The sequence below is a fragment of the Balaenoptera musculus genome, chromosome 4, assembly GCF_009873245.2.
Source record: "Balaenoptera musculus isolate JJ_BM4_2016_0621 chromosome 4, mBalMus1.pri.v3, whole genome shotgun sequence".
Classification (NCBI taxonomy): Eukaryota; Metazoa; Chordata; class Mammalia; order Artiodactyla; family Balaenopteridae; genus Balaenoptera; species Balaenoptera musculus.
The window spans coordinates 133,292,876-133,313,164 of record NC_045788.1 but is presented as its reverse complement, the minus strand read 5'-3'; the positions used below and the strand labels follow the sequence as shown (position 1 = coordinate 133,313,164).

The following is a 20,289-nucleotide window of genomic DNA, read 5'->3' as shown; positions in this document are numbered from 1 at the left end:
TTAGTTGCGGGATGTGGGATGAAGTTCCCTGACCAGGGATCGAACCCAGGCCCCCTGCATTGGGAGCATGGAGTCTTAACCACTGGACCACCAGGGAAGCCCCCATATAAATGGATTTTTAATTAATATCCCCTGAACAAAATAACGCATCAATACTTGCATCGTCAGAAGACTTGCAGGCCCAGTGGCTATCACTATTGCCCATTGCCTAATTCTTTTTCCATGCCTTGCTCAGCACATGTGACACATCACGTACAAATGCAGCGCTGAGGCAGCTTCTGAGAATCCCCTTCCTAACTTTTCAAGGAATCAAGTGACACAGGTCAAAACTTCTTGCTGCGTGACCATGAGGCCTCTGGGTAGCTCTACTGGGTGTTATTTAAGAAAACACAAATTTAGATATAGTCATTTTTAAAAGTTGAAACTTTGCAGAAAATAGACCAAAATAAAGAAGGTGAAGAGGAAAAACTTCACAGACTTTTAAAAAGTTAACTATACAGTCTTTTATTTCTAGCTTGAAAAAAAAAAAAGTGACCCTTAAATTAATAGGAAACTATTTACAGGATTCATCACATTTTAAGCCAGGACACTCAGTGTCCCTTGTTGGGAGAGGCTGGGACAGGTTAGGTGACCTGCCCGAGGGGCCCAAGCTCCTTGCCATAGCCAGGAGAGGACCCCGTCTCCTGACCGCCTGGCCCCACCCACAATGTACAAAATATCAGAGGGGTGCCACAGCCATTTTGCTAACAAATAATTATGGGCCTTTTTAGTGTTTAAGAGAAACCTTAATTTTTTTGGTATGTAGAATCGGTCTAGAAACTTGTAGGATTTAGGAAATTCTTAGTTGAAAAAAAGTAAGTTTTCTTCTCCCACGGGACCCACGACCTCTCCCCAGGCACCCCCGGGTCTCTTCACGACAGGAATAAGGAGTAGGGGGCTCTGTCACGTCCGGAAAGGCACATCCGCAGCTTCACTGCCTCAGGGGCCTCCTTCCACGGGCTGGTGGCTTGGATCGGTGCTTTGGTTCAAAGTGCTTTGGCGAATGTCTTCTTGCTTATTCTCTGGAAACGACACGACGGACACAGAGTCCCAGGCATCATCCTTTGGCGAGCTGTCCTTGTCCAAGGCGTCTAAGATGGGCTGAGCTGGATCCTTTAAATACTTGGAAAGGTTGGACACCATTATCATAATTTGTTTATCAGTTCCAAATACCAGACCTTCATACTTTAGTTTCAGTTGGCATAATCCTACTTCATTCAGGTATAACTTCCAATTCTGTCCACCAACGAAGCAACTTCTAAAACCGGAACCCCCATTCACCCCTCATCTCAATAACTCACACGAATCCAAGGGCCAACCCAGGGAATACCCTGAGAGCATGAAAGGGCGTAACTCAGGAAAAGCAAGTTCTGACTTGCTGCACTGGATGAGGGCTTGTGGATTATTAATCCTAAAATGTCTCTGGAATTCTAACTTTTCAGGGAAGGAGGAAACGGAGCCTCTCGTTCAACTACCATGGGGGCAAAGAGGGAAAGTTCACGAGCATTTTTCTCAGCCACTCCATCCACTGGTTGGTTCTACTTCACACAACACACGGGGTGCAGAGGATCTGCGCTATGCAGCCCTGGGCGAATCAGAAAGCGCAGGTCCTCAAGGCAAAGTGCTGGTCCACAGGCCTTAACTCGCCCTGGCCCTCCTGCCTCGGCTCTGGGCTTAGCCATCAATTACCAAGTTACCAAGAACCGACTGCCTGGCTCTTGGAAATGCTGAAAGATACTGAAATACAGTTAGCTTAGAGCTGGCTGATGAGAAGACAAACGACCACGAATCACGTGCACTTGTGAAACCTCAAAAATATAAGTGAAACCTGATTCATGTAACTTCAGTGACCTTTGATATAGACTTTTCACACTTTCCCAGAAAAGTGAACCGAAAGACTTTATGTTTTACATTCAAGCACCAAAGGAACAACTAGTAGTAAATTCACTTACTAGGGTCCTGCTGCTAGTTCTGTGAGACAGAGTTATTTGTTTGTTTGTTTTTTTAATTTTTTGGCTGTGCCACGTGGCATGCGGGATCTTAGTTCCCTGACCAGGGATTGAACCTGTGCCCCCTGCAGTGGAAGCTGGGAGCCTTAACCACTGGACCACCAGGGAAGTCCCGAGACAGAAATTACTGATGCAAGTAAAATTCTGAGTTGAGAGCTGTTACGTTGTGACAGTATTAACCAGGGAAGGTTGTTGTTTTTTTTTTTTTTGTGGTTAAGAACGCCTAACATGAGTTCTACCTTCTTCACACAGTTTTAAGTGCACAACACAGTACTACCTACAGGCACAATGTTGTACAGCAGAAACCAGAACTTATTCATCTTGCATAACTGAAACTTTATACCATTTGAAAGCAACTCCCCGCTCCCCCGGCCACCCGGCCCCTGGTATCACTGTGCTACTCTCTGCTTCTATGAGTTTGACTATTATTCTTTTTAGATTCTTGATAGAAGTGGAATCCTGCAGCATTTGTATGGAGGTTCCAGTAGGGAATTTAACATGTGTTTCGCATAACGTCTGTGTACTTTAAACACTTCAAGACAGAGGAAGGAAAACAAGTGACTATAGCTCTTTCTAGAAGCACCACTCTGTCTTTACAGACTAGATTATAACAACATAAGGTTCTGTTTCCAGTACTTTTACCCTGATTTTACTGAAGAATGATAAACCTCCAGAAGCAAATAGTTCTAAATATTCTTCTATCAGCTAGTTTCTAATCCCAAGAATGTCCCGGCTGTCTCCTCAGAGGGCCTGGTTCCCTCGCAGAGCCTCAGGGGGTCACTGGAGCTGGGCAGGAAAACAAGACTTTCCGTAAGACCTACCCACTCCACTTTTCTTTCTTAAATCCTTTAAAATACTAGTAACATCCCCTGTGTACTCGGCGTGCAAGGCTTTGAGCTCACGGCTCTGGGTGTGTTTACTCTAGAGCCCTCCTGCCTGCACACTGTCTGACCCAAAGCTCATGCTCTCGGCTGCTGTCCCCACTGGTCCGTGTCCCCTCCAGCCAGGCTCCAAAAGCCCAGGACTGTCGTGTTGTCTCCAGAGGGACCTACTGCGGCCGATCTCCTGGCCAGGCCAGACCAGGTCACCTTTTGGCCAACCTCGTGCCATTAAAAAAATTAAAAAAAAATTTTTTTTTACTTTATTTAACTAATTAATTAATTAATATATTTGGCTGTGCCGGGTCTTAGTTGCGGCATGTGGGATCTTCGTTGCGGCACGTGGGATCTAGTTCCCTGAACAGGGATTTAACCCTGACCCCCTGCATTGGGAGTGCCGAGTCTTAGCCACTGGACCACCAGGGAAGTCCCCCCCAAATTTGTTTTTGATTGTGGTAAAATACACATAACATAAAATTTACCATCTTAACCATTTTTAAGTGTACAGCTCAGTAGTGTAAAGTCTATTCACATTGTTGGGCAATGATCACCACCATCTGTCTCTAGAACTTTTAAATTAATTAATTAATTTATTTGGCTGTGCCGGGTCTTAGTTGCAGCATGTGGGATCTAGCTCCCTGACCAGGGATTGAACCCGGGCCCCCTGCATTGGGAGTGTGGAGTCTTAACCACTGGACCACCAGGGGAGTCCCTAGAACATTTTTCATTTTGCAAAACTGAAACTGTCCCCGTTAAACACTAACTGCCCATTTCCTCCCTCCCTCCAGACCCTGGCAACCACTATTCTACATTCTGGTTCTGTGAATGTGAGTACTCTAAGTACCTCATATAAGTGGAATCATGTAGTATTTGTCTTTTTGTGACTAATTTATTTCCCTTATCATAATGTCCTCAAGGTTCATCCATGTTGTAGCATGTCTCAGAATTCCCTTCCTTTTTAAGGCTGAGTAATATTCCATTCATATGTATATACCACGTCTCTCTTTTGTTTTTTTGGCTGCACCTCGTGGCTTGCAGGATCGTAGTTCCCCGACCAGGGATTGAACCCGAGGCCAGAGCAGTGAAAGCGCTGAGTCGTAACCACTGGACCGCCAGGGAACCCCCACCACATTTTATTTATACATTCATCTGTCGATGGACACTTGGGTTGTTTCTACCTTTTGGCCATTGTGAATAATGCTGCTATGAACATGGGTGTCCAAATAACCAAGTGCTGCTTTTAACTCAAATCTCTGTGTCATGGCTTTGTCCACTGCTCTACTCTTAGGTGTTACCAGCGGGGCATGAAAGGCTGACACGTCACCCTTTTAGATGTGTACACACATACCTCTTCTATTTGTGATGGGATGCTTGGTGGAGAGTGAAACCAGTATTTAACCAGGCCTCTGTATTTCAGGACCAGGAAGAGACAGGCCCCTACCACCACTGACAGCAACAAGAAGGTTCCCATAGAGATCAGGATGACTTGTTGAAGCTTGGTAGAGGCTAAAGAGGTGACATAAAAGTGAACAAGATGACCATCCTACACACGATACAAACATCGGGTAATTTCTCACCCACCACAGCAATAAACAGAGTTCATGTCCCAGTAAACTGGATGGATACTGCCCGTCCTCCGCCCAGCCCTGTGCGCTTCAATTAATAGCTAGTAAAGGCAACCCTAAAACAAAGCAATGTTAGCTGTCTGGCAGCTCTTGCTACTGGAGACTTCAGCACGAGCTTGTTATCTCTACAGTGAAGTGCTGTCCTAGCCCCTTCTCTCTGGGTCTCCCCACTCTCACTACCCTTCACCTAATAAGCGATCCCTGATTGCACTATTTTAGGAGTGTTCTGTTCCCAGCTCAGAAAGGACTTAAGAAAGCATACATTACCATCCACTGTTGTTTCGGAGCAAGATATGTTGCTTAAATGCCCAGGTCTAGAGATGTTTTCTTTTGCCAAAAACAGTTCTGCCTTGACTTGGAAACAGTATACTCTTAAGGGTTTTAAATCATTCAACGTGATGAAGTTGCTCCTGAAAGGGCGTGTCACCTATGTAAAAAACACCAAGAACCACACCTGAAAATTACCCACATAGGCATGGTCAAGCCCCTTCCATCTTCTCCAATGTTTCCTCAAATCCACACTGAACACAATAACCAAAGAAGAAGGTAATTCTGTTTCTAAAGAAACAGAATACCAATTTTAAGATTTTTAAAAAAAATGTTATTTATTGTTGAGTAACATGGAATCGGTTTCTTTTTTTAAAATTTTAATTAATTAATTTATTTTTGGCTGTGTTGGGTCTTCGTTTCTGTGCAAGGGCTTTCTCTAGTTGCGGCGAGTGGGGGTCACTCTTCATCGCGGTGCGCGGGCCTCTCACCGTCGCGGCCTCTCTTGTTGCGGAGCACAAGCTCCAGACGCGCAGGCTCAGTAGTTGTGGCTCACGGGCCCAGTTGCTCCGCGGCACGTGGGATCCTCCCAGACCAGGGCTCGAACCCGTGTCGCCTGCACTGGCAGGCAGATTCTCAACCACTGCGCCACCAGGGAAGCCCCAGAATACCATTTTATATGTATCACATATGCTTATAGCAGACAAATTTTATATGTGAAAATTGGTGAGGAGCGTCAAGAAAGATGCTGATGGCATTAGAGCTGTGTTTCTGGCTGTGAGGTCCGAGGGCCCAACCGAAGCCCCATCACAGCAATGGAGGGTCCAAAGCTGGAATTTAGCAAATCCCAGTTTCTAGGACGAAATTTCTCCTTTCAAATGAACATTTTGTATTTCATGGTTAATCTCATCTAGATACTTGAAGTTAGTCAACAAATAAAGGAAAAAAGTCAATTCTAGGAAATATGTTCCTTTGGTTCCCAATCTGCTTCTGGTTTTCCACTGAAATGTGCTGACTCCTTTTATAGTTTTGGTCGAAATGATCTGAGTGATTTATGTCATCAGGAAAGAGTTGGGTCCCAAATTCTTAGCGGATTCTGTCCCCTCCTCCCCTCCCTGCTGCTACCCTCCCTCGGGTCTTGTCACCTCCACATGGTCAGTCAATGGCCCCTCACTCTCACCTCAGACAAACTGTCACTGTTCCACAGGGAAAGGAGAAAAAAAATACTATATTACGGCAATATAGAATTTCTCATAAAGGACTGCTTTCATTATTTTTTTTTTTGGTTGCTGTGGGTCTTTGTTGCTGCATGCGGGCTTTCTCTAGTTGCGGCGAGCAGGGGCTACTCTTCGCTGCGGTGCGCGGGCTTCTCATTGCGGTGGCTTCTCTTGTTGCGGAGCACAGGCTCTAGGCGTGCGGGCTTCAGTAGTTGTGGTGTGTGGCCTCTGTAGCTCTGAGGCATGCATGTGGGATCTTCCTGGACCAGGGATCGAACCTGTGTCCCCTGCATTGGCAGGTGGATTCTTAACCACTGCGCTACCAGGGAAGTCCCAGGACTGCTTTCTTATTTTGAGATACTACAGTAGAATACACTATAGCCATTTGAAATGGTGGAATATCACACACACTCCGGAATGTGGAGGTGAAGCTGCTTATGTATGTTGACTGAAAAAAGGCAGATTTTTCAACAGCATATAGAACATCATCTTATTATTTATTTATTTTTTTGGCCACGCTGCGGGACCTAAGTTCCCTGACCAGGGATTGAACCCGCGCCCCCTTCAGTGGAAGTGCAGAGTCTTAACCACTGGACCGCCAGGGAAGTCCCATGATCTTATTTTTAAAAATACAAAATGATCATATTATATTTGAATAGTAGGATTAGAGATGATTTTTAATTTTTTGCCCTCCTATTTGAAATGATGACTGCCATGGCAGAGGAGAAAAATTTTTACTCCTGATGCCACATAAAGCAATTTTAAGGACAACATTCTTTTTGAGTTTATTCTGGGAGCCAGTTGGCTATTTCAAAAGTTAGAATCACAGACTGCAGAGAAGAGCTACCATTCAGGCCTGAGACTGCTGTCCTTAGAAAGGTTTGCTTGCAAGGTTGACCCAAGGCTGGCATCTGGGAATGTGGATTTGAGGAGTGTTTCCACCATTCCCTAACTGATAAGGGTGGTTTAGTGTATAAACAATGCTTTTTATGCTGAACATCTGCTCTCCCTCTGGGAGTCTGGAGTTTTGGTGTCTATGTTGGGCAGAGGGTGCCTGTGTGACCAGCCCCCAATAAAAGCCCTGGGCACTGAGCCTCTAATGAGCTTCTCTGGTAGATAAGATTTCACACGTGCTGTCACGTCACTCTTGTTGTTAAGTGTGTCCTGGGTGACTTCCAGGGGAAGACTCAGGGAAGCTTATGCCTGGATTCCTTTAGACTTTGCCCCATGTGCCTCTTCCCTTTGCTGAGTTTGTTTTGTGTCTTTTCTCTGGAATAAATCACAGCCTTGAGTACAACTATATATTGAGTCCCACGCATCCTTCGAGCAAATCTAGGGGTTGGTCTTGGGGACCCCTGACATACAGACTCACAGCTGGAATGGAGATCATACAAGTGGCTTTCAGAGTTACTTTAGCCCCAGAATTTTTTGTTCACGAAAGTCCAAAGTATAGATGCTCTGGCTGAAAGGGAGAAAGGGGAATCCCTTCTGGATTTTTCCAGGCCTTCTGTATTCCAGTTGACCAGGCCTTGACCTCGGGATTTCGGGAAACGATTCTTTCTTTCTTCCCTATTTGCTAAGAGTCTGTTCTTCAGTGAGTTTTGCCTTCCTCGGTGTTTTTACACTCACCACAAAGAAATGAAGAGCAAGGGCAAACATCAGCTACGTGGGAGGGAAACAGCAATTAAGAGCGTGGACCCTGAGGCTAGATGTCTCCTCTGCTCTGCTGTCAGTGGCTGACCTTGGGCAACTTACTTAACCACTTGGTTTCCCTCTCTGTGAAACAGGTGGGTGTAAAGGTTAAATGAGATGATGTATCTAAAGCGCCTGGCCCGGTGCCAGATACAAAGAAAGCTCTGGATAAACGTAAGCTCTTATTCTTATAAAAAATTATAATAATGTTGAACTTAGGAAATCACGAAGTTTACACAGGTAGTAAAACATCATTAAACGTAGCTTGGATAATCAGATACTGGAGATGATTAAAGGCCATCAGTTTTTTCTTGTGCTACCCAGGGCTGACCAGACCCCTTTTGGTCTGACCCACCTTTGTCAACCTTACCCTGCCCCAGCCCCTCACGTGGCCTGCATTTCTAAAGGATCCGAGCACGCTCAGTTCCCCAAATGTGCTGAGCCTTTTCAAACCTACTGGCCCTTCTCCCTAGAACACTCTCTCTCCTTCCAGTAGACTTTTCACCTATTCACATTGCCCTCTTTGCAAACCATTCAAACCAGAGAATTCATATAGTTAAACCTTGCAGGCTGCAGTAGTAAATTCATTGCTGTAGAAACAGGCCTACAGAACCTCCCCAAACTCCGGAGTGTGGCAAAGGCACCCTGGGCACCAGCTGAGTCCAGACCCAGACCACGGGGACCATGTGATACCAGGCGGAGAGGGCCCTGCAGATGGGTCTGGCGGGAGGGGAGTCTCAGCACAGTGAGAACAGAGGTCCTGAAGAGGAGGCTCAAAACCGCTAAGGCTCAGCCTCTAAGGGGACACTGCGATACCCTGGTGCCCTGGGCCATTTTAAAGCAGACTTTCTTTTGCTATCCAGAAACTCCAAAGAAATGAAACTCAAAAACAAAGAAGAAAAATGCTCTTGCCTGTTTGATTCCTGCCTTTTCCCAGTAGTAGACATAATACAAAAAAAAGGCCACGGAGGCAGGGACATCAAAGGGAGAAGAAAACCTGATGATAAGGGAGCCTTCTTCTGGGGTCACCCAGATGTCTTCTGGAGGCCCGATGGTGGCTGAAATAGAATTACAAACAAAATCAATCAATCAGTCTATGTATATACGTAGATACATATATATACATACACATGTACATCATATATATATATATACAGAATATGTATATTGTACATGTAATTATATTTAGTATATACACACATGCATATATTTATATGTGCAATGAGATTGCATTCAGACTACCAGAGGCTGTTCTGGGCACCAGATTTACTTGGAAGGCTACAGGGCAGGAAGCCCAGTGGAGCTACAGAGTGGCACCAGGGGTTTCTGGCCTTCGGTGGAAGGAGGGGTCCTCACAGTTGTCCACGTGGCCGCGCCTGCCCACCCCCAGGAGACAGCTCAGGTGCAAAAGGATCTGACACCCACATCGGGCAGGTACAGGGCACTCCCCGGCTCAACCACAAGAGCCAGTATTTCTCATCACAATTCCACAAGAAGAGTTTCCAGAGTCCCCACAAGGGACACGCCCAGTTACAAGAACCCCTTCAGGGCTTCCCTGGTGGCGCAGTGGTTGAGAATCTGCCTGTCAATGCAGGGGACACGGGTTCGAGCCCTGGTCTGGGAAGATCCCACATGCCGCGGAGCAACTAGGCCCGTGAGCCACAATTACTGAGCCTGCGCGTCTGGAGCCTGTGCTCCGCAACAAGAGAGGCCACGATAGTGAGAGGCCCGCGCACCGCGATGAAGAGTGGCCCCCACTTGCCGCAACTAGAGAAAGCCCTCGCACAGAAACGAAGACCTAACACAGCCATGAATTAATGAATAAATAAATAAATGAATAAATAAAAATTAAAAAAAAAAAAAAAAAAAAAAGAACCCCTTCACTCAGCAGTGCCCCAGATACGGTTTCCTACCAGGTGGTTAAGACTGGCCTGGTTGAAGTGCTATTTACCAACCAGAGGTCCTTCTGACCATAAGCAATGCTAGTAAGTCAGAAAGAGAGAAACAAATATCGTATATTAACGCATATATGTGGAATCTAGAAAAATGGTACAGATGAACCGGTTTGCAAGGCAGAAATAGAGACACAGATGTAGAGAACAAACGGATGGACACCAAGGGGGAAAGTGGCGGGGTAGTGGTGTGATGAATTGGGAGATTGGGATTGACGTATACACACTAATATGTATAAAATAGATAACTAATAAGAACCTGCTGTATAGCATGGGGAACTCTAATTCGCTTCGCTGTATAGTAGAAACTAACACAACATCATAAAACAACTATACCCCAATAAAAAAAGAAAAAGAGAAAAAGATAACGTGGTTCATATGCCACCTTTATCAGGTTTCCAGAGAGCTGGAAGGTTAACCAAAGGTCAAATTTTCATGCAGAGAGGGAAAAGATTTTGTTAGCCCACCAAAAGTGGTGTTTACAAACTTTTAAATACGTTTATCTTCTAGCTCTTTCTAATACAATGCTTAAATATAATAACTGAGAAATATTACCATCATACGTCTATTTGTTAAGGCTTTTCATATAAGTCACAGGACAGCCAAGGACTATGGCTCATAATATGCTCTTAGAAGGAAGATTACAGCATTTATCAGGTGAGCATTTAGATTGTATAATTAACCTGAGGAACTCAGATCAAAGTACAGGTTGTGTCCTCCAAGTTCTAAGAGGCCTGTTTCTGCACCTTCTACACACACAGATGATCATATCACGGTGAACAGTTCTGCGTTCACCAAAGTGGGGCTGGATGTCTCTCTCGCTTCCACGCTCTGCCCTGGGCTCTCCCAGGTTGGGGAGGGTTAGGCATGTATTCTGGTCACCTTTCTCTCTGTGTAAAAGTAACTGGTCCCTGCAGGGTTTGCACTCATGCCCTCTCATCTCCTTTGTTCTGGTGGAGGAACTAAGTCCAGACAGATACAGCGTCGGGCCTGGCCCACCTCAAGCCACAGCGATGTTAGCGGATTAGCTGTGTGAAACAAAAAGCTCTCACTAAACCCGCTCACAGATGATGGCATGCACGTCTTCAAGCTATGCTTCTGAAGGCCAAGTGACTGGAGCATGCAACAACATGCGGACCTGCAGGCCCAGGCCCCCGCTGAGCAGATGCTCTAGACTTTTCTGTGACTTACCCACCGGAGTGGGCATGGGAGCCTGGATGACTAATCACTTAACCGCTGCCAGGTCAGCACCGAAAGACCTGCCTTTCTGAAGGGCGTGCCAGACGGAGAATCTGATACCAACGTGATGAGTCTGCCTTTCCTCTGGGCCCTGCAGGAGGGCTCAGTGGATCTATGGGTCATTGCTGATAGCAGTGTCCACAGACTGAGCTATCACTCTAAACCTGGCAACACGGACTTTACATCCGCGTCCACACAGATCTATGTAACACCCACAGAAGGCCATCCCCATTTCCCAGAGGGGGAAACTGAAGCCCAGAGGGACATTACTTGCCCAGAGTGACAGCCGGTAAGTGGCAGTGTTGGGATTTGAACCCAAGTTTATGTGATGCCAAAGCCTGCCCCCTTCAGGCACCATCTCATCCCTCTACCCTCAGTAAAGCATCTTCAAGTTGGTTACCCATCCTGACTCGACCGCAAGTGCTGCAAGCAGCGATGGGCTCTGAGAACACCACTGTCTTGAAGTTTACCAGTGACATCCCACCAGTAACTAACCGAGGACATGGCTGCCCAGCTCTGGCCGGGAGGACAGACCAGCGACTTCATGACAGGCCCTGCTTCTGATACCACCGTTACTTTTTCCCCACTAATTCCCACTTTGGTGACGCTTGATAGCTCAGATGTGTGATGGTTCTCCACTCAGGGACAAATGACTTGTCCACAGAAGACCAGACAGCAGGGACTGCACTGTCTTCTCGTACCATCCTCAAATTGCTAGCAAAAACCTTTTATTTTTAAAATAATTTTTAAAAAAAATATTTACTTATTTATTTATCTGGTTGTGCTGGGTCTTAGTTGCGGTATGCGAACTCTTAGTTGTGGCATGCATGTGGGATCTAGTTCCCTGACCAGGGATCGAACCCGGGCCCCCTGCACTGGGAGTGTGGAGTCTTAACCACTGTACCACCAGGAAAGTCCCTTTCTTAGCTTCTATTACAGAAAATTTCAAACATATAGAAAGTAGAGAGAAGACTGTAAACAAAGTTCATGTACTCATCACCCAACTTTAAAGCAACCGTCAAGTCCTGACCGGTTTTGTTTCTCCTGTGCCCATCCACCTTGTAAGGACCACCTTGTCCCTCCCACTCTCTGGATTATTTTGAAGGAATCTCAGACATTACATCATTGCATCTGTAAATACTTCAGTATGTATCTTGAAAAGACCAGACTCCCCGCCTTTTTAAAAAAACATAACAAAATACCATTATAACACCTAAAGTATATTAGCAACAATTGCTTAATAAATCATCAAAGATCTAGACAGTGATCACATTTCCTCAATTGTCTTATACCTCTGTTTAGTTTGAATCAGGATCCCAAGAAGTTCCATACTTTGTGTTTGCATAGACAGCAGAGAAACATTAGGCACGGCTGACCATGTGGAAAATGAATCATTGAAGGAACAAATCTATAAACTATTGTCTGACGACTCTCATGCTCCCTTCCAATATCTGGGAGCATATCTGTTCATTCAATCATTCCACAGATATTTTCTGCTATGTGCCAGGTACTGTTCAAGGCTAAATTAAAATCTTTCCTGAACATAAAAGAAGTTGTGTCATGTAACAGTGATCAGTGAAGCCAATATGCTAGTATTCCCTCCAGCACAGAGGTTAGCAAACTTTCTCAGTAAAGCACCAGAGTGAATTTAGGCTCTGACTGGTCACGCAGCCCCTGTTGCGACTACTCAGCTCGCCTGGTGCAGCTTGGGAGCAGCCATAGACAGTATATGAAAAGATGGGGAAACTGCATTCCGATAAAACTTTTTTGTAAAAATTGAAGTATAGTCGATTTACAATATTGTGTTAGTTTCAGGTGTACAGCAACGTGATTCAGTTATACATGTATTCTTTTTCAGATTCTTTTCCATTATAGGTTATTACAAGTTCCCTGTGCTATACAGTAGGTCCTTGTTGTTTATCTGTTTTATATATAGTAGTGTGTATATCTTAATCCCATACTCCAAATTTATCCCTCCCCCCCTTTCCACTTGGGTAACCGTAAGTTTGTTTTCTATGTCTGTGAGTCTGTTTCTGTTTTGTAAATAAGTTCATCTGTATCATTTTTTTAGATTCCCCATGTAAGAGATATCATACAATATTTCTTCCTCTGACTTACTTCACTTATATGATAATCTCTAGGTCCACCCATGTTGCTGCAAATGGCATTATTTCATTCTTTTTTTATGGCTGAGTAGTATTCCATTGTACATATATAACACATTTTCTTTCCAATAAAACTTTACAAAAACCGGTTGGCAGGCGGGATTTGACCTGCAGGCTGGGGTTTGACAACTTCCAGGTCTAGGAAATCACCCTCCCCTAGCGTCAGCTTCCGTGGTCAGTACTCGGGTTTGACCATCATACCCACCTGGGTGCTGGTTATTTAGGGTGAGAGGCAGGACGGAGGGGCGTGGAGTCAGTACCGCTCAGTGAAGAGGAAAGTGAAGAAAACCTGCAAACGTTAAAGGAAGTTTGTACCCAAGTCGTCTTACCATTCCGATAGTGTTCGAACCAAGGTGCCTTTACCCAGGCAGAGACGAGGTCCCCCAGCTTAGCTCGGACGCGTAAAGAGATGTTGAAATGCCGTGGGAAACCCTCCAAGAGGCTGTTTGCGGTAAAGTTACACTCTGTCCCGGTGAGGTTCGTACAATCCACCCTGCTGTCTTTTTTGTTGACGTCATACCAGGTACTACTAGTGCTGCTGCAAAGGGAAGAAGGATTTTACTTCGCACAAGTCTCTCTTCGATCACATATAACAGTTTCCCCAGAGATGAGTTTTTAATTCGATGTTTTCGATTGAGACATAGCTCACATACCATACACTACCCCCATTTAAAGTGTACAATTCAATGGATTTCAGTAAATTCACAGGGTTGTGCAGCCTCACCACAATCCACTTCAATCCAGTTCATCATCCCCTAAAAACCCCTGCACCTACAGCAATCACTCTCCATTTCCTCCACCCCGCAAGCCCTAGGCTACCATTGATCTACTTTCTATCTCTATGGATTTGCCTGTTCTGGACATTTCATAGAAATAGAATCATAAACTATGTGGTCTTTTGTGACTACTGCCCTTCACTTAGCCTGTTTTACTTAGTATGTTTTCAAGCGTGATACATGTTGTAGCATGTATCAGTACTTCATCCCTTCTTCTGACCAAATAATGTCCCATTGTATGTACATACCACATTTAGTTTATCCACTGATCTGCTGATGGGCGTGTGGGTTGTCTCCACTTTTTGGCTATTGTGAATAATGCTAAGAATATTTACATGTAAATTTCTTTGTGAACTTATGTTCAGTTCTCTGGGGTGTATACCTAGGAGTGGACTTGCCGGGTCATATGGTAACTATTTTTAACTGATTTCCAAAGTAGCTGCACCATTTTACATTCCCACCCACAATGTATAAGGGTTCCAATTTCTCCTTATCCTCACCAACACTTGTTATTATGCTTTTTTAATTTTTTATTTTTATAAACTTATTTATTTATTTATTTTTGGCTGCATTGGGTCTTCATTGTTGCGTGCAGGCTTTCTCTAGTTGCGGCGAGCAGGGGCTACTCTTCGTTGTGGTGCGCGGGCTTCTCATTGCGGTGGCTTCTCTTGTTGCAGAACAAGGGCTCTAGGCGCGTGGGCTTCAGTAGTTGTGGTACACAGGCTCAGTAGTCATGGTTCGCGGGCTCTAGAGTGCAGGCTCAGTAGTCGTGGCGCACGGGCTTAGTTGCTCTGCGGCATGTGGGATCTTCCCGGACCAGGGCTTGAACCCGTGTCCCCTGCATTGGCAGGTGGATTCTTAACCACAGCACCACCAGGGAAGCCCATGCCTTTTTTATTGTAGCCATCCAAGTGGCTATATTTTCCCTGGCGACTAATGATGTTGAGTATCTTTTCATGTGCTTATTGGCTATTTGCATATCTTCTTTGGAGAACTGTCTACTCAGATCCTTTGTCTATATTTTAATTGGGTTATTTGCCTTTTAATTTTGAGTTGTAAGAGTTCTTTATACATTCTGGATACAAGTCCCTTATCAGATATATGATTTGCAAACATTTTCTGCCGTTTTGTTCTACAGTTGATTTTAATGCTTCAAACTCAACCTCTGTAGCCTATGTCTTAGGAATGATACAGTGTTCATACAAACCATACCCATACTTCCTGCTGGCGTAGAGTTTGTTTTCACCCCATAGCTGCCCATTTAAAGAGAGTCTTCGCCACATGAAAACTTTGCCAAATGTAAGGCCATGCGTCCTTGTAAGTGAGAATGCATTCCCCAGAGTCCCAATGCCACCCGCCCACGTGGGATTCTACTCGCTGACTCTGAGCTCTGTCCTTAGGTGACTGACTTGAGAAAAGGCAGGGAGGTAGCTCTAGAAGCCTCAGTAGTGCGGCAGCAGGCAGTGTCCCCTCTAGGGACAGGCTATGCCCAGGACAGCAACTCTGGCCTGGAAAGCAAGGCCCGGGGAGACAGGAGAGATAAGGCTGGGGGGTCACGGCCACCAGCTCTCACACATGTGCTTCTGAGTGTACCTCTGACCCTGCCTGGAGACTTATCTTCTGCTAATGTGGCGGGTGACCAGATGAACGCCACATCAAGATGTGTGGCCAGGGATTCCACAGAAGATGCCCACCATACTCACATACCATCACGCCCTGGGGTCACAGGTCCTAATCGGGAAAGGGACCACAAACCACAGACACCCCCTCTCAGACTGGGGGTGGTGTGCTTCACAAGGGGGTAAGTGATTTTTTTTTTTAAGTTATACAGATACTTAAAGATACTATAACCTTCTCCCTGCCAATCCCAGCTGTTGAACTGGGGCAAAAGGCCCTCTCCCTGATTCGCCAGGGAACTGACCACCCATGTACCATCTCCTCCCCTCACCTCCAAGCTTGCCCCTTTCGGATTTATCCCAGGGATGCAAGGTTTTTTCAATATCCTCAAATCAATCAGTGTGATACACCATATCAACAAATTGAAGAATAAAAACCATATGATCATTTCAATAGATGTAGAAAAAGCTTTTGAGAAAATTCAACACCCATTTATGATAAAAACTCTCCAGAAAGTGGGCAGAGAGGGAACATACCTCAACATAATAAAGGCCATATATGACAAACCTACAGCTAACATCAGACTCAAGGGTGAAAAGCTGAAAGCATTTCCTCTAAGGTCAGGAACAAGACAAGGAGGTCCACTCTCGCCACTTTTATTAAACATAGTTTTGGAAGTCCTAGCCAATCAGAGAAGAAAAAGAAATAAAAGGAATCCAAATTCGAAAAGAAGTTAAACTGTCAGTGTCTGCAGATGACATGATACTATACATAGAAAATCCTAAAGACGCTACCAGAAAACTACTAGAGCTCATCAATGTATTTGGTAAAGTTGCAGGTTACAAAATCAATACACAGAAATCCGTTGAATTTCAGAACTACTTTTTAAAAGTGTTTCTCAAAAAAGGGGTTTAAAAGGGCACAAGCCATCCAAATTTAAATGACAGCTGACACATGAAGGTCAGCAGTTTGCGGGGGGAGAAGTGGAGTTCCGGAATGTGGCCTCCCCATCTAATTGCAAAGGGTAAAAATAAGGTGCTGTGGGCCCCATTTATTTTTTTTTTATTTTTTATTTTTTGGCCCCATTTAAATGGATAATGAAATGGACACCGCCTCACGAGCGTGGCACTGCCCATGTCTGGACTCCCACCCTCTTGCCCAGGCTTATGTTGAATCAGCCAGTCTGAGCCTTACCCAGCAAGTAGTCCTGGCTCCTGGCAATGTACTCATGTGGATGGCCTCTGTCCCTTTTACCTAATTTTGAAAGCAGCCTCATCATGAGAGGGAGAACAGCATAATGATTAAACACACGGACTCTGGGGCCAGATTACGTGGGTTCAAATCCCAGTTACTTCACTTCTCTGTTCCTCAGTCTTCTTATCTATAAGATGGGATGAACTATAGCATCTGACTCTCAGGGTTGTCTTGACAGTTGAAACAGTGGACACCAGGAAAGTGCCTGGATCAGGGCCTGATGCCTAGTAAGCACCATCTAAATGTTTGTTAAACACCTGGGCAAACAATGATTTCACTGTCCAGCCTCTGTTACATCACTTCCAAAAATGATGAAGTTTCTTCCCTTTGAACCCAGCAAGTCATCTTCCAGAAATGTAAGAAAACAATCAGACACGATTTATGTCTGAGGACATTACTTATAACAGTCGCAAACTGTCAACTATTTATACCACTCGTGAGTGAGGAAAAGTTAAAAAAGTCATGAGTGATACATCATATAACAGAACATAGAATACACATGTTCACACAGAAATAACTGTATGAAAAAAGTGGCTACATGCTTAACTACATTGTTAAAAGGAAAAAAAAAAAAAAGGAAACAGGACCCAGAAGTGTAACCCCAGTTTTGTTTCAGTCTTACACACAAGCTGGCACATTTGCAAACAACTGCATGTATTTAGAAAAAAAAGTCTAGAGAGAAATACACTAAAATGAGAATAGTGATTTTTCTTGGACACCAGGTTGTTTTATTCTTTTTACTTTTCTGGGTTTTCCACGTTTTCTATAAAGAAAATGTATTGCTATTAAAATGATGAAACAATGAAATTTTAAAAATGCATTGGGAAGACTGGGCGAGGCAGGTCCTGGCCTGGCAGCAGGGCAAGTGGGGTGTGACCTAGAAAGGGCCCCGCTGTCTGCCTGTCTTTATTTTCAAGAAAAAAACAGAAATTCGGTTCTTTTTTTTTTTTAAGTGAAATCTCCAGATTTTTAAATGTTGGCACTAATTGGAAAAAAAAAATTAAACATTGTGGACCAAACACAGACTTTAGGCCACGTGATCTGCAACTTCTGATTTAAACTTAAAATTTTCCCACAAAGTGCTCTACGTAATTTTGGCTTTGCTACTGTGACTGTCAAAAAACAGAGGCACGTTTATTTATAATTATAGTGATGTTTTACTGGAGAGAAACAGAATGGAAACTTGTAAGTCCCACAAGCCTCAAAATTAAATTATTTAATGTAACTAAAATGTCCTAAACAAGTGGAAGTATCTAGAAACAAACCAACAAAAAAAGCAAAGGCCCTCTTGCATGATCAAATCTGTAATTGGAAAAGAAAACAAAATTAGCCTCTGTTTGAGTTTTCAGTGACCCCCTCAGCTTTTCCAAATAGGGACATTCACATTCAACACACCTCTTTGTTTCTTTTACCAAAACCAACCTCTAACCTGAAAAAATATCTACAAAATGCTTTCCAAATAGAAAACACAGTGAAACAGGTTGGTCTGTGATGTGAAACTGTCAAAGGCTTTAACAAATACTTCTAATATTTAGAGGCGCTCTGTCAACCCACAAATGTACTTCCCCAGTCAAGGCTAAGGAATGCTAGTCAACAGATCAGCTGTGACTTCCTCTTACTGAAATCTTCTTGTATGGCTCTAAGATACCATATTTACTAAATGCCAAGCAGGGCCAGCTTCACGGGCATGTGACCTGTGCAGCGGCACAAAGCTGTACTCCTAGGAGGGCACCTGGTTTGAAGCTCTGCTTTACCATCCTGAAATTCCCAATAGTTTTTTCACAAGGGGCCTCACATTTTCATTTTGCACCGAGCCCCACAAATTATGTAGCCGGTCCTCATGGACTGGTCCGTTTATTACAGATGATCATGTTTGTAATTTATAATTACTTAAGAAATAGATAAATGCGATCCAGAGATAGGACTCAAATCCCAGTTCAGAATTTTTGTTAAGCAAGTATCGTTACAATGGACAGTTAATGATGAAAACGAAGTCATCTGGAAACTACTCCTCTAACAAATTAACCATCTGTAATTTTTCTACATTGCCTACCTGTTCTTGACCATAGACTCATTCCAAATCGCATACAGTTGCACCTGCTGTCACGTGACACATAACTACCCTTTTTACTGGTCACCTAAGGGTTCATCCACAAGTTAACTTGACACAGTTTGCCACCTTCCTGCTAATGGACATGCATAGACACTTCAATGTATCAGTATGTCTTCATGAATATAAGTTTGTTTTTTTTTCTGATGGGGGGTTTGTACTGTCTGCCTAGGATAAAAGTAACATGGACATCCCTAGACTCTAAGTGAATAGTAGAAGTGTTTTCTAAGGGGGCTGTGCTCATAATTGATCCTGATCCAGCACTGTATCCACCAGCCACATTCTCAAAAGCACTGAGCATTCCTATTTTTAAAAATTTTGCTTATTTAGTAATCTAAAAATGACTTAGCTGATAATTTTTTTTTTTTTTTTTTTTTGGCGCACTGTGTGGCATGCAGGATCTTTGTTCCCCGACCAGGGATTGAACTCACGCCCTGTGCATTGGAAGAGTGGAGTCCTAACCACTGGACTGCGAGGGAATTCCCACAATAATTTTAACTTAGTCTTCACTTAATTCATTGAACAAGGTAAACAAGGACTTGGATTTTGCCTTTCTTCTTCCCCTATGTGTCTATACTGCAAATCAAATGATGGCAAACTGTAAAAAAGCTTGAAAAGAAGGTGAGAGACAGAATGAGGGGCCGGAATAAATTGCAAAATGGAACACCAGTTTAGAAGCTGAGAATTAATAGTTCATTAGATGAATAACTTCCTTATTAGACCAAATTTGGCCCACAAGCCTAAATAAACCAGATTTTGACACCTGAAAAAGATGAAGACCAAAAGATGCCTCTTGCCCTTTCAAGACAGGAAGGCTTTTTATACATCTTCTCTTGAAACCGATGAGTCAACTTCCACCAAACTAAGCAGCCATGTGGTTAGACAGCTGAGTTTTCTGATGGCCAGCGTCCTTTCAGCCTTCAGATGCGTGGGGTGTTGTGAAATCTCTGTCCTTGGAGATGTAAAAAGTACAAGAGAACTATCTGCTTCCCATGGATTTGCTTACAATCCCGCCAAGAGGCAAGAACAAGCAGCTGGCCTCAGGTTCCGAAACAACCTCCCAACCCCAGCTCCCGGTAAGAATGCCAACAGAAATGTCGCTTACTATTTATACTGCACCTGGTAGACCACCGGCCTTGTGTCGTTGTGCAGGGACACGGGCTCCCAGCTCAGAGCCTGCTGGGCGTTGTACAGGTGAACCTTCAGGTTTCGAGGAGCAGGCAGCTGGAAGAGGGTGTCTTGACAGGGACAGAGAATAAGAGAAGGGGGGAGAGGCGGGAGAGAAAGGGAGGGTCAAGAGGAGAAAAATCGATTACAAAAATATTCCAATGCACTCTACCAGACCATTCCTACGCCTTGGTTTTTTTTTTTTTTTTTTTTTTAACTAATTGTTATTGGAGTATAGTTGCTTTACCATGTTGTGTTAGTTTCTACTGTACAGCAAAATGA

At 44.1% G+C, this 20,289-nt stretch overlaps 1 protein-coding gene across 1 annotated transcript in view; it reads right to left on the bottom strand.

The window, feature by feature from the left end:
- Positions 1–478: 478 nt before the first annotated feature.
- The window catches only part of IFNGR2 (interferon gamma receptor 2), a 34,790-nt gene continuing 14,979 nt past the window's right edge, over positions 479–20,289 (bottom strand). The window contains exons 2-7 of the mRNA XM_036850522.1: positions 19,946–20,078; positions 13,413–13,621; positions 8,640–8,785; positions 4,819–4,978; positions 4,275–4,432; positions 479–1,161 (exon numbers count right to left, since the gene is read on the bottom strand). Of these exons, the coding sequence (XP_036706417.1) occupies positions 979–1,161; positions 4,275–4,432; positions 4,819–4,978; positions 8,640–8,785; positions 13,413–13,621; positions 19,946–20,078 (989 nt within the window). The 3' untranslated portion in view covers positions 479–978. The remainder of the gene's footprint in view (positions 1,162–4,274; positions 4,433–4,818; positions 4,979–8,639; positions 8,786–13,412; positions 13,622–19,945; positions 20,079–20,289) is intronic.